This window comes from Lithobates pipiens, unplaced genomic scaffold (assembly GCF_037356315.1).
Source record: "Lithobates pipiens isolate NorthernLeopardFrog02 unplaced genomic scaffold, aLitPip1_a1.2 Scaffold_13, whole genome shotgun sequence".
Classification (NCBI taxonomy): domain Eukaryota; kingdom Metazoa; phylum Chordata; class Amphibia; order Anura; family Ranidae; genus Lithobates; species Lithobates pipiens.
In genome coordinates, this window is record NW_027507718.1 from 273039693 (window position 1) to 273054630 (window position 14938).

The window sequence follows — 14938 nt, forward strand, 5'->3', positions numbered from 1 at the left end:
GGATGGGCTGATGGAGAAAATAAAAATATAGTTGTTAGGTGGAGCTTCTCTGCAGATAAACGTTTTCAGAGATTGCCTAAAAGTCGATAGTGTTGAAGATAGTCAGGCAGATGGGGGTAGGGAATTCCAAAGGATGGACAAGTCTCTGGAGAAGTCCTGGAGATGAGCATGGGAGGAGGTGACAAGGGAACTAGAGAGCAGGAAGTCTTGGGAGGAACGAAGGGAACGATTTGATTGGTATCAAACCTCAGAATCTGCTGTAAATATTTTAACCATCTGTTTATGTATAGATCCTTAAAAGGGATTGATTGTGTTTTAACAAATATTTACAGCAAAAAATTTAAATTTTGTACATATTTTGTTAGTTTGGGTATACATTAAATATTGCACGTGAATAGGTCACATTTATATGGTTATGATTTATTATAGTTGACAGAGCACAAAAGCTCAATCTCAAATATACACACAGCTAAATGATTTGAGCGACACATCGACTCTCATTGTGTTTTCTGTATTTCATAGTTTCATAGTTTCATAGTTAGTAAGGTTGAATAAAGAAACCAGTCCATCCAGTTCAACCTGAGTGAGTGTCTACAATTGTCCCTATCCCTGTACATTGCACACTCACATTGGTCCCTACCCTCAAGGAGCCCACAATCCAAGGTCCCCATTCATATACTAGGGCCAATTTAGGACAGAAGCCAATTAACCTACCTGCATGTCTTTGGAGTGTGGGAGGAAGCTGGAGTACCCGGAGGAAACCCACACAGGCACAGGGAGAACGTGCAAACTCCAGGCAGGTAGTGTCGTGGTTGGGATTTGAACCAGTGATCCTTCTTACTGCTAGGTGAGAGTGCTAACCACTACACCACTGTGCCGCCTATTCAGAAGGCTTCGTGCAGACTTTTGCTTAGAGATATTCTGAAAAAAATTTTACGTCTTGATCCGGCTTTAGAAAACTCATCATCACAGAACCATTAGTTTAAACTGGACAGAAAGCAGAAAAACATCAGACTAACATAACAATAAAAAGCAAATGCAAATGCACAGCAAAGGTTTTTGAAAATGATTATTTGATAAAATACAGGTCATCCTGCCCATTACTAATTAATGTCTAGAGCAGAGTTTCTGTACCTTAGTGTTCCACAGAAGGTCCCCAGGCATTCTGCCAACTCCACTGTTACAGCAGATTGTTCTTTCTGAGCTTGGCGGTTTTATTATCCTTTCTGCAGTGTCTCAGAGAAGGAAATTGTTAAGAGTGGAGGGAGGCCCAGGGCGAGGGAAGAGGAGTAGGGTGTGAATTTGGAACTGTGAAGAAAAGAGAAAAGGATGGGGTGTAGAGGTTGTTCTTTAGGGGTTCATTTTGCACATAGGAGCAATCTGTCTGCACAGTAGAATGGAAGGAAAAAGCAGCAATGAGGAAGATGGTGCAGGACAGAAAGAGGGTAATTGTAATGACAGCTCTCTGCTGGGAACAATTTTAGACTGTCAACAAAGCAGGGTTGGCAATGATGAGGATAGAAATAAAGTATTTGGTATGATAGAACAAATAGATGATGTGGGTGGATTCAATGAATGAGAGAGGAAAACAAATTAGAAGAAGAGCACTTGGGGTGTTAAGGTACATATATATATATATATATATAATAGTGTAAATAAGTGTAAATCTGTGGGGGCTCAAATGTGAGAAAAAACAATAAAACAATGATGAACATTCAAACTATATGCCGAGTAGGACTTCCAACCTGGTATTCTGTGACACTGTTATTAAAATGTGTTATATGTGTGTTATGTGTGTTATGTGTGAATATGTTGCTGAGTATAAATGCATTGTGTTGTTTCTGCTGGGTCAGGTTTATTGTTTATCCTTTTATTTATTATTATTTATTATTATATCTAAAACTCAGGTATAATACTAGTGGTCTGTGAGCTGTAGATTAGAAATTTATTATTTATAGTTATTTCACGGGTTCCCTAAAAAAAAATTCACGGGTTCCTCAAATGTAAGGAGATTGAGAAAGGCTGGTCTACAGAACTTGTAAATAGAACAGGTCAAACAAGTAAGTTATACATATAATGAGAGGGTGATTTATTTACTAAAGGAGAAAAGAATGTTCACTTAGCAATCTGAATGTTTATTAAGCTTTCTTGCACATGGTTGAATGATGAAAGTGAAGGCAGCTACTTTTTCAGTTTCTGTGGTTTTATTGAAGCATTTCACAAGAAATAATACAAAAGTTATGACAAAGAGCGCGTATCTCCCGCAATGTAAAATACATACTGAGGGGGTAAAAGACCAAACATTTCTAAACATGAAGGAACATATGAAAGGGTGTTCTTCTAAATAAAAATCTTCACGGTCAGTATAGGTTGTACTATCAGTGTGGGGTAACCCCAGAACTTGTTCAAAACTCTAAATGTTACATTAACAAGGCACATCTCAGACTCATTGAACATTAAAGGACAGAGCAGCTACATATTGCTTTTCCAAGCTTAGGGTCAGCTCATAAACCTTAGTGGATTAGAGATGCACCTGGCAGTAGCTGTATACATACATGAAAGGGGTCCTATACCTCCAGGAAGAGGAACCCACGTCCCTCTTCACCCAGTCTTCACTCTGAGGAAGTAGTCAGGTTTATCGGGAATAGGCGAGAAGTGAAAATCTCTGCATCTCTACTAAGTCAAGCCCAGTTACCGATGTGATTATCCTAGTCCAGATCATACGTTTAGCTAAAACACAGAGTGTGAAGACTTGTCTTTTATTTAAGAGGGGTTGGTTAGCTTTGATGAATGTTGGAGTGGAAATGGTCATTTGCAGAGCAAAATGCGAAATTTGGTAGAGCCCCACTGCTTTTATTAATCATTTAGAAGGAGGTTGGTTTTATGCACATGCATTTGGGTGAAAGAGAGTAAACGTGAAAAGATTTATGGACGGGAATGGCTAAAGAGGGCTTTTTAGATACTCAAAGGGTACTTTCTGTGCACTGAGTAGCCAGTGGAGGGAAGGGGTGAAAAGCTATTGGAAGAATACAGTAAAGACAAAGAGTAGTAAAACATGAATACAGTCTATAAATATCTTGATTTATTTGCATACTCCAACCTCAAAGCCAGTTTATCAAGCTTACACTTTGTTGGATCAGATTACCTATATGAAGGGAACATTAATTACCTAAATCTGTTGGATTTCTACACAGTTACTTTAGTTTTATATACACCTACTCAGATCAGTTTAAGCTGGATTTCTTAAGTGCAGATATTTTAGTCTGTTACAATGAAGTTAAAAGGTTCATAGTAAATGTACAGTACATACAATATAGTAAATATGGTAAATTGTACTCAACAGTGTGCAAGTGAAATAAAAAAAAGTAGTATGTTTGCTTGCGCACGATTGTTGGTTGAAGTAGACATAACTTTTTTTATTTTATTTACTAAGCCCATATTTTTATGCATCTAAGTTTGAGTATGTATGCATATTTTGTATTTTTAGTAATACATTTCTTGATTTCATGTTATTTGATTTTAAGACCTTCCTCCTGGCCCAGTCATTGTGAACATTTACAATGGAGAAAACATCACAGCAAGCGGACAGATTGAGTATTACTCTGCAATTCAAGACCTGAAATATCTGCTTTGCAAAGTGGTAGATCCAATAACCTTTATTTGTCAGGTAAATATGCATATTACAACCTATAGGTCGCAAATTCATTGTGGAATGCTATCAAAGTCAATATTATATATTTCTTATGTAATATTCAATATTAAATATGTACGCGCATGTGATCTGGCTAAAAGCTCATTTTTTTTACCTTTAGGCAAGTCATTTAAATTGAAAGTCCAGTTACATTTTTTAAAGCATTTTTGTTTTTAGGTTTGCATGGAGTGGGAATGAGGAAACAGTTTAGTTTTGGCTTGAGCAGAAGTCACGGCCCTGTGTAGAGCCTGAGTTCAGGGACTCCATAAGGACAGTGATTGATCTGATGATTTTTTTTCCTTCCAAAGGACCACTTACCAGTTCACCTTGGCAATAGTATAGTGGTAGCTCCCCCTTTTTTCAACAAGAAGCCTGCACTCCAAAGGGATGCTCTTTCTTTGACATAATTGCCCTAACAAGATATATTCACTACCTTGGTCATGACATTGCATGGGCAGGAGAACAGCTATTTGACTGTGGGATTCCTTTATAGGGGCCATTACAAAATTTTTCAGTAATTCATCGGGGAGTTTTATCAGTTCACGAACACATGGATCAAATAATATATATACCCATATATAACTAACAAAGGGAGGAAAGGACACAGCTCCTCCACCAAAACATAAGTACAGCCGATTTTTTTCATCTCGTTAGGGGAAATCATCTTTTAACCATATGAAGAAAAACATATATGTACAATTGGTCTACACTTGTTATATTTGTGATGCCTTCACTCAGGATTATATAACATGTTACTGCATATAAATAAATGTCCTCATAAGCTTCTAGTATATAATACATTATATACATTGACTACATCTCTTCTGTTACTACATATACAGTAAGTAAATGTCCTCATAAGCTTCTATAGTATGTGCAATGTCTACATCTCTTCTTAAGAAAGTTCCTTTTTTTTTTGCTAAAAGGACAAATATAGAAATGGCTAATTTATGCAAACACAGTTGTGTTTGTTTTATGTAATAGCAAGGGAAGCCGTGTAGGGTATTACAGTAAAGCAATATCATTGTGACTATAAACAGGACATCAATAAGCAATATAAACTAAAATGCCACTTCTGATTTTCTAAGCAACAGCCTGAAAAATATAGCATCTTATCTCATTCAGAGGAATTAATACTTCCACTTGCAGCAAATCAGTTATTCAAGTATGGCTTGCTTTAAAAAAAAAACAGAGCTACACAAATCTATTAACATAAGTGTCTCTTCACATGTTTACAGAGGGAGGTTCTAGTCAGACTTTAAAGGATAAATTCACCTTTTTTCACTTTTTTTCCCCCGAAATTCCAGCTCCCCAGCTGTACCAATATAGCATTAATGTACTTTTTTTGCAAAATTATCAATGCTTTCCATTAATTCTGCATACACTTACTTTATTTGTCCTCATCCATGTTTCCAGACATATCCATTTGTAATGTCTTACCTCCTGGTCAGACTATAGCTTATGACACAGGAAGGAGTTGACCAGCTGACCTCATTAGCACACACCCTGCATCATCCACCCTCCCACCTACCCACCCATTCACAGCTGCACATTTTTAAATGAAATACAATCAATAAGTGATCACCCTCCTCACTAAATAAACAATATTTATTATAGCAAAAAGTAAAAAAATATTGTTTTCTTTCAAAATTGTCGCTCTTTTTTTGTTTATAGCGCAAAAAAAAAAAACGCAGAGGTTATCAAATACCACCGAAAGAAAGCTCTATTTGTGGGGAAAAAAGGACCTCAATTTTGCTGCACAACTGCACAATTGTCAGTTAAAACAATGTTGTGCTGTAGCGCAAAAAGGGCCTGATCATTAAGGGAGAAAATCTTCCGGCCCTTAAGTGATTAATGAAGGATTTCTTCAAGAGACTAGTTCTACCTCCTCTATGTTTAGTCTCAGGTCACTCCGGTACAGTCGCAATACTCACTTGTAAAAACAGTAAGGAATTATGGCCGTTTATTACTGTTTCAAGTAAACAAAGAAAAAAAAAAGCTATCGGGCCAATAGATGATTTGCATTAATAGCACATACCTTTTATTTTTTTTATTTTACCTGTCATTTTATATCGCATTAATCTTGTCAGCTTCAGACCAGACCATTTATTGCTATTTAGCAATACTTCAACTTGTAATTGTGTGGTTATGCAATGTTGTACCCAAATACAATTTATATCATTCTTATCACATAAATAGAGCTTTCTTTAGGTGGTATTTGATTACCACTGGGTTTTTTATTATATAGAAAAAAAACGAAAATTAAAAAAAACAAAAAACAAAACGCTATATTTTTTACTTTCTGCTACAAAACATAACCAATAAAAAAAAGAATCCAATTTCTTCATAAATTTAGGCCAAAATTTATTCTGCTACATGTCTTTGGTAGAAAAAAAAATACCAATTAGTATATATTGATTGGTTTTGCCTAAAAGTCATAGCATCTACAAACTGTGGTATATATACTGGAATTTTTTTTATACTAGTAATGGTGGTGATCAGCGACTTATAGTGGGACTGTGAGTGCGGTGAGCAATTTGATACTAACTGACTAACTGACATTCATAATACATTATACAATAATACTATACACTGTCACTTTACTAATGACACTGGCTGGGAAGGGGGTAACATCTCAGGTAAATCAAGGGGTTAAATGTGAGCCTAACAAATATTGTTAATGTGTACTGCTTTTTATTAAATATCTCTTTGTTTTTTCTCCCTGCTTTGCAGGGGAAGACACAGAGAGATTGTTCCCCCTGTACAGAGCTCTTGGTTGATTGTCAAGACAGGGTTCTGGGCTGTTATTGAACAATCACAGCAGGAGTCGGCAGGCAGGGTCATGTTGCCCTGTACACGGAAGAGGCTGGCAGGTATGTCGCTGTGCTTTTATAGGATCCCTGTCTGCAGTACATTGCGGCCTGACGGTCCACGGTCCACGGTTAAAACAATAAAAGGCACTGGTGACAAAAATGTTTCAAACCTAACATTTTGTAAACATATACATTCACAGTCACCACAAAAAACACCCCTTCCTCAGTTCCTACTGACCAACCCCACCAAAGCTTTTACTTGGCATGATACAGGCCTTGGCTGGATTATTTTAAGCCTTGGTTTAAAATAACACTGTAGCTGATACCTTTTGGACATCTACATGTGTTGGTAACTTTAAGTGTGTGTCTGCAAGAGTCTTGCCTAGCAGAACACAATATTATACTTTGAATTTCCCATTGGATTTTGATCTTGAAATCTAAATGTAAAATCTAAAGCTGGCCACATATTTCTGATTTGAATTTTAATAAAATTCTATACAATCACTGTAGATTTTTCAGCAACTATGTAGTGTAAGGTCCTTACCAGAAACAAAAAACATTAAAATAATACTCACTGCATAGTTGCTGGTATATTTAACCACTTGAGACCCGCGCTATAGCCGAATGACGGCTACAGCGCGGATCTCCTTTTCCGGGACTACGTCAATAGAGCGGCCCCTGAGGGGCGCGCGCGGCGCACTCTGTGATCGGCGAGTCTACGAGACTCGCCTGATCACCGATCCGTGCAAGGGGTCGAGCCCGACCCCTTATCACGTGATCAGCTGTCAGCCAATGACAGCTGATCATGTGATATAACGGAGCCGGTAATCGGCTATTATTCCTCCTCGCGCTGACAGCGCGAGGAGAAAAAAAAAAGCCGATCACCGGCGGCCGTGATCGGGACATCAGTCCCGATCACGGCCAGCCCTGCCAGTGCCCACCTGATCCCTGCCAGTGCCCACCTGCCCTCTGCTTTGCCTGCCTAAATAAAAAATGTGTCCCCCCCTGTCAGTGCCACCCAGCAGTGCCCATAGTGCCACCCAGCAGTGCCCATAGTGCCACCCAGCAGTGCCCACAGTGCCACCCAGCAGTGTCACCCAGCAGTGCCCACAGTGCCACCCAGCAGTGCCCACAGTCTGCCTAAACAAAGGTGCTGCACCCCAGTGCCACATATCCGTGCCCAGCAGTGCCGCCCATCAGTGCCGCCCATCAGTGCCCAGCAGTGCCACCTATCAGAGCCACCTATCAGTGCCACCTATCAGTGCCCAGCAGTCCCATCTATCAGTGGTACCTATCAGTGCCCCTTAGTGCCACCCATCCGTGCCACCCATCTGTGCCACCCATCCGTGCCATCTTATCTGTGCCCGTCTTTGCCCATCAGTGCCGCCTTATCTGTGCCCATCGGTGCCACCTTATCTGTGCCTATTAGTGCCGCCTTAACTATGCCTATCAGTGCCCACCAGTGCAGCCTATCAGTGCCTACCAATGCAGCCTATCAGTGCCCACCAGTGCAGCCTATCAGTGCCCACCAGTGCAGCCTATCAGTGCCGCCTCATCAGCACACTTTAATGAAGGAGAAAAATGACCTGTTTGCAAAATTTTATAACAAACTATTAAACATGATTTTATTTTATTTGCATCTTTTTTTGTTTGTTTAGCAAAAAATAAAACTCCCAGCTGTGATTAAATACCACCAAAAGAAAGCTCTATTTGTGGGAAAAAAATGATAAAAATTTCATTTGGGTACAGTGTTGTATGCCCGCGCAATTGTCATTCAAAGTGCATCAGCGCTGAAAGCTGAAAATTGGTCTGGGACTGAGGGGGGTTTAAGTGCCCAGTAAGCAAGTGGTTAAAGAAATAATTTGGTCACAATGGGGTTTATTTAATAAAGCTATAGAGTGCAAAATCAGTCTCACTTCTGCATAGAAACCAATCAGCTTCCAGGTTTTATTGCCAAAGCTTAATTGAACAAGCTGAGATTAGAAGTTGAGTGGTTTCTATGCATAAGTGAGCCTGATTTTGCATTCTCCAGCTTTAGTAAATAAACTCAATTTTGAAAGATGTAGACAGAGGCATCGCTAGGCTTTGTGAGGCCTTAGGCCTCACTCACACCTATAATGGGGAACAAAAACCTCAAGAAATAAAAATGGCTACAGAAAGATGCACGGATCTAGCTCACAGTTCATCAGCACCACTTTCGGGGCACCCTCTTCACCCACCAGACATATGCAGCCAATAAAACATTTGGGACTCAGCAAGGTGACAACCCCTCTACGAGTTTCCCCTGTGTCTTGGGAGAATTCGGAGGAGTGTCACTGAGTCATTCTACATCTACAGAGGAAGGCGAGTGGGGGATCACAGCACAACGCAGGGAGAGAGGAGGGAGAGATGGGGGAGAGAGAGAGGATGGAGTGAGGGGGAGAGAGGGAGAGAGAGAGATAGGGGGGAGAGAGAGAGAGAGGGGTGGGAGGGGGACGAGAGGGGGGAGATAGAGGGAGGAGAGAGAGAGGGGGTGAGGGAGAAAGAGATCCCTAGGTCTGTCCCTGTCTGCAGCCCTTCCTGTGTCCCATGTCCCAGTCTGCAGTCCCTGTCTGTGGGAAGGTGTGTGTGTGTTTGATGCTCGGTATGGTACCTTTCATGTCAGTGCCAGCAGCAAGGTCTGTTCTCATTCTGGACGGGGACAGTGTTCTGCTCCTTCCAAAGGATCTGTTTGGTGTGAGATGGAGTGGGCTCTGGCAACCTGCACCTTCTTCCCATCCGCATTTTCCGGCCCTAGTCAGCCTGTTCTGGGAGGTCTTCAGAGCTCTTCTCCCTCCAAGGCTATCAGTGCTTGCTGTCCTAGCTGCTCATCTTCCTTGCCAGACCCGCCCTGGGACAAGAAAATAGGCCCAGCATTTTAGACTGAGCAGCCCATGATACTGGTCCCTTCCCTGCTCTCCATGCTGACAGATCCCCAGAGAAAGGGGGGACCTAACCGGGCTGCAGGGAGTGCGGGGACCAGTAAAGAGCACAGGGGTGCTGAAAAGAACTGGGGGAGTGGAGAGCACCGGGGGAGCTTGAGAGCACTGGGGAGGAGCCAAAAAGAACAGGGATGGAGATGCAGGGGGGATAGAGGGCACTGGGGAGGGCTAAGAGTGTGGGGAGGTGAAGAGCACTGGTGTGGGGGGAGCTTGAGAGCACTGGGGGGCCTAAAGAACAGGGGTGGAGAGCAGGGGGCTATAGAGAACTCTGGGGGAGCTGGAGAGCACTGGGGAGGCAGAGAGCAATGGGTGGAGCTTGAGAGCACTGGGGTGCAGAAAGAACAGGGCTGGAGAGCATTGTGGGCTAAAGAGCACTGTGGGGGAGTGGAGAGCACTGGGGGTGGAGAGCACAGGGCTGAGGGCTGCAAAGTGATAGGGAGAGCTGGAGAGCACTGGGGGAAGAAAGAACAGGGGTAGAAAGCACCCGGGAGCGCTGGGGGGGGGGGGGCTGGAGAGCACTGTGGGGGGAGGGGATGGGGTGCAGAGTACTGGGTGAGGAGCCAGGGAGCACAGGGAGGGGCTGGAGAGCACAGGGGGACAGCAAAAGAAGTTGGATAGGAGGGCCGCTGCATATAGAGGAATTGAGCTTTTCATATTCCTCCATGCAGCTGCTGAATGTTTGATTCTCCTCCTCTCCCTCCTGCTAGCATTCAGCAGTCACCTTTCTGTCCAGGCACACGGGGGGCTTCACAGTGCACAGGCACTTCCTTACTCATCAGTCGCGGGGGGTCAGCCAGACAGCATCAAGAGATTGGAACTCTGTCCTTCCTCTTCACAGTCATGGGGACTGCTGATTCAAATAGGTGGCCGGGCAGGTGTGGAGCAGCCGGGTGAGCGGCGCTGGCTGAAGGAGCAGTACCAGCGGCCTTAGGGCCCTACATGGTCTGATGATTTTTTTTCCTTGCAAGGAACCACTTACCAGTTCACTCTGGCAATAGTATAGTGGCAGCTCCCTCTTTTTTCAACAAGAAGCCTGCACTCCAACAGGATGCTCTTTCTATGACATAATTTCCCTAACGAGTAATATTCACTACCTTGGTCAATCATGACATTGCATGGACAGGAGAACAGCTATTTGACTGTGAGATTCCTCTATAGGGGCCATTACGCAGTTTTTCAGTAATTAATTGGGAAGTGGGGAAGTTTTATCAGTTCACTAACACATGGATCAAATAATATATATACCTATATATACCTAACAAAGTGAGGATTTTCCATCTCATTAGGGAAAATCATCTTTTAACCAAATGAAGAAAAATATATATGTACAATTGGTCTACAATCCTTATATTTGTGATGCCTTCACTCAGGATTATATAACATGTTACTGCATATAAATAAATGTCCTCATAAGCTTCTACAGTATGTACATTGACTGCATCTCAACTGCATATACAGTAAATAAATGTCCTCATAAGCTTCTATAGTATGTACAATGTCTACATCTCTTCTTAAAGTGGTGGTAAACCCTCCCCCACAACTTTGTCCCATGTAAATCAGCATAAAAAACCCTAATGAACACTGCTTGTAGATATCTCCTTACTTGCTTAGTATTGTTGTAATCCTTGTTGTTCTGTAGAATGAAGTCACTGAGCATGCCCAGAACTCCCCTGATTTACGGCACACTCTCTATGTGCTTATCTATCTGTTATTAGGACTTCCTATGGCACAACACTGAACTCTGCTAATCACTCAGAGCTTCCTCCTACACACCATGTGACCATGTGACCTCACATACAAAATGTCTAAACTTGGCCTTTACTGCAGTCTTATCAGCTGAAGCTGATAAGTCTGACAAAGGCAAACATTAGACATCGGCACAAGTAAATACTATGAAATAAAACAAGTCAGCTATGAACAGGGAAGCAGGGTTGCCATAGAAACGTTGGATTGAGAAGAAGGTTAGGTTAACAGTACAGGAAGTGCTCAATATAAGGGCGGAAATACACTCCATTGTGGACTCAGAAAACATTACTTAACCACTACAATACAGGGCACTTTCACCCCCTTCCTTCCCAGCCCAATTTTCAGCTTTCAGCGCTCTAACGCTTTCAGTGACAATTGCGCGGTCATGCTACACTGTACCCAAATGAAATTGTTATCATTTTGTTCGCACAAATAGAGCTTTATTTTGGTGTTATTTATTCACGACTCTGTTTTTCTTTTTTTGCGATATAAGCGCAAAAAAAGCAGAAATTCGGAAAAAAAACAATATTTTCTTTTTTCTATTTGAAAAGAAATCCAATAAAATCAAATTTTGTCATAAATTTAAGCCAAAATGTATTCTGCTACATGTTTTTGGTAAAAAAAATTCCGTTAAGTGTATAATAATTGGTTTGTGTGATCACGGACATATGTACGCAAATGATCATGTACATATGTGTGCAGGTGATCACGTACATATGTGTGCAGATAATCATTGGGACATGTGATTTTAGTGGGACATATGTGGGGGACATGTTTTTATTATTAGGGACATGTGTTTTTATTATTTGGGGACATGTATGTTTTGGGGACATGTGTGTTTTGGGGACATATGTGGGGACTGTGTTTGTACTGTGTGGTGTGTTGTGTGTTTACACTACACTGATGATCAGTGAGTAAAAAGCTGTAAAAAGCAGCCCATACTCACTGATCATCAGCCGGCTGCAGCGTTCTGCTCTCCTCTCCTCAGCGGTGACTTCCGTGTGAGGAGAGGAGAGCCGATTGCCTAGCAACCGGCTGTTTGTTTACATCACATGACGGCCGTGATTGGACACGGCCGTCATGTGATCAGGAGGGCCAATCACAGAGCCCTCCTGCCGATCTGAGATGTGCCGTGTCCGGGTGACACGAGCACATCGGGATCGCGCCGCTGCGCGGGCACGCGCGCGCGCGATCCCGCTACTCCTGAATGACGTTCCTGAACGTCCTATCAGGAGTAGACGGCTCCCACCCGGCCGTATATATGCATTGGCCGGGTGGGAAGTGGTTAAGATGGCCCTGCCTAACCCCTGGAAACAAGTTTTTTAAAGTTTCTTTAACCACTTAAGGACCGCCGGATGGCAATGTACGTCAGCACAATGGCACCGAAAGGCACAAGCACGTACATGTACGTGCTTGCCTTCCAGCGGGTGGGTGGTCCGATCGGACCCCCTCCCGCTGGCTGCGGCAGTCCATTTTGCTTCAGGAGCGATCCGGGATGAGGGGATGGCCGTTGGTTTCTGGCCACCCCCTCTCGATCGCTCCTGGCGAATGAGAAGCTTCCCCCGCCTGTGTAGTGCAAACACAGGCAGGGAGGAAGTGATGTCATTCTCCTCGGGGCGGTCTTTTTGACCGGACCGCGAGGAGAACAGAGAAAGTAAGTGCACCAACACTACACTGACACGTAGGTACACATAGGCACACAAATCACCCCCCGATCACCCCCCCGATCGCCCCTGCCCTCCCAGTCACAGTGTCACTGATTGCAGTGATCATTTATTTTACTGATCACTGCATTTAGTGTCAGTTGTGACAGTAAAAACTGTCAGGGCAGTTAGTGTTAGGTTCAGGGTAGCCCCCAACCCCCCAATAAAAGTTTAACCCCCTGATTGCCCCTAGAGTTAACCCTTTCACCCCCTTTTGCCAGTGTCACTAAGCGATCGTTTTTCTGATCGCTGCATTAGTGTCACTGGTGCCGCTAGGTAGCTAGTTATTTTTTTAGGTTCACCGCCAGGTTTTTATAGCGTTAGGTACCCCCATGTACTACCTAATAAAGATTTTAACCCCCTGATTGCCCCTAGAGTTAACCCTTTCACCAGCGATCACCGTATAAGTGCCACTGGTGATGCTGGTTAGCCAGTTAGTTATTTAGGTTCACCGTCAGGTTTTTAAATAGCGTCAGGGACCCCCATATATTAATTAATAAAGTTTTTAACCCCCTGATTGCCCCTAGTTAACCCTTTCACCAGTGATAAGTGTGACCGTATAAGTGTTACGGGTGACTCTGGTTAGTTAGTTTGCTTTTTATAGCATCAGGGCACCCACCATTTATTATCCAATAAAGGTTTAACCCCCTGATCACCCGGCGGGTGATATCAATTAGGTTTTAGGGTCAGGGTCTGCATCGCCCCAGGCAGCGCTAGGTTAGTGCCAGTACCGCTAACACCCACGCGCAAAGCATACACCTCCCGTAGTGGTATAGTATCTGAACAGATCAATATCTGATCTTATCAGATCTATACTAGCTTCCCCAGCAGTTTATGGTTCCAAAAAAACGCATTGTTAGCGGGATCAGCCCAGATACCTGCTAGCACCTGCGTTTTGCCCCTCCGCTCAGCCCACCTAAGTGCAGTATCGATCGATCACTGTCACTTACAAAACACTAAACACATAACTGCAGCGTTCGCAAAGTCAGGCCTGATCCCTGCGATTGCTAACAGTTTTTTTGGTAGCGTTTTATATTTAAATCATGAAGGCGGTGCTTGGTTTTCGGGGTCCCGTACGTGGCCAGGCTCCCAAAAAGTCCCCCACATGTGGTATCCCCATACTCGGGAGAAGCAGCAGAATTTATTTTGCGGTGTAATTTCCCTTATGCCCATAGCATGTGTGAGCAATATATCATTTAGTGACAACTTTGTGCAAAAAAAAAAAAAAAAGTAATATTCCTGCAACTTGTGGCAAAATATAAAATATTTTATGGACTCAACATGCCTCTCAGTAAATAGCTTGGGGTGTCTACTTTCCAAAGTGGGGTCATTTGGGGAGGTTTTGTGCTATTTTGGCATTTCATGGCCTTCGAAACTGTGATAGGTAGTGAGGAGTGAAATCTAAAATTTGCACCCTTAGAAATCCTGAAGGCAGTGATTGGTTTTCGGGGTCCCGTACGCGGCTAGACTCCCAAAAAGTCCCACATATGTAGTATCTCTGTACTCAGGAGAAGCAGCAGAATATATTTTGGGGTGCAATTCCACATATAACTATGGCATGTGTGAGCAATATATCATTTAGTGACAACTTTTTGTAAACTTTTTTTGTGTCATTATTCAATCACTTGGGACAAAAAATAAATATTCAATGGGCTCAACATGCCCCTCAGCAATTTCCTTGGGGTATCTACTTTCCAAAATGGGGTCATTTGGGGGGGAGGGTTTGTGTTATTTTGGCATTTTATGGCCTTTGAAATTGTGATAGGTAGTGAGGAGTGAAATCAAAAATTTGCACCCTTAGAAATCCTGAAGGCAGTGATTGGTTTTCGGGGTGCCGTACGCGGCTAGACTCCCAAAAAGTCCCACATATGTGGTATCCCCGTACTCAGGAGAAGCAGCAGAATATATTTTGGGGTGCAATTCCATATATAACTATGGCATGTGTGAGCACTATATCATTTAGTGACAACTTTTTGTAAACTTTTTTTTATTTTTATTTTTTGTGTCATTATTCAATCACTTGGG

The 14938-nt window shown here is 42.6% G+C and overlaps 1 protein-coding gene across 1 annotated transcript in view; it reads left to right on the plus strand.

Moving 5' to 3' along the window:
• The window catches only part of BANK1 (B cell scaffold protein with ankyrin repeats 1), a 461974-nt gene that overhangs the window by 142572 nt on the left and 304464 nt on the right, over positions 1 to 14938 (plus strand). The window contains exon 5 of the mRNA XM_077476629.1: positions 3525 to 3667. Within this exon, the coding sequence (XP_077332755.1) occupies positions 3525 to 3667 (143 nt within the window). The remainder of the gene's footprint in view (positions 1 to 3524; positions 3668 to 14938) is intronic.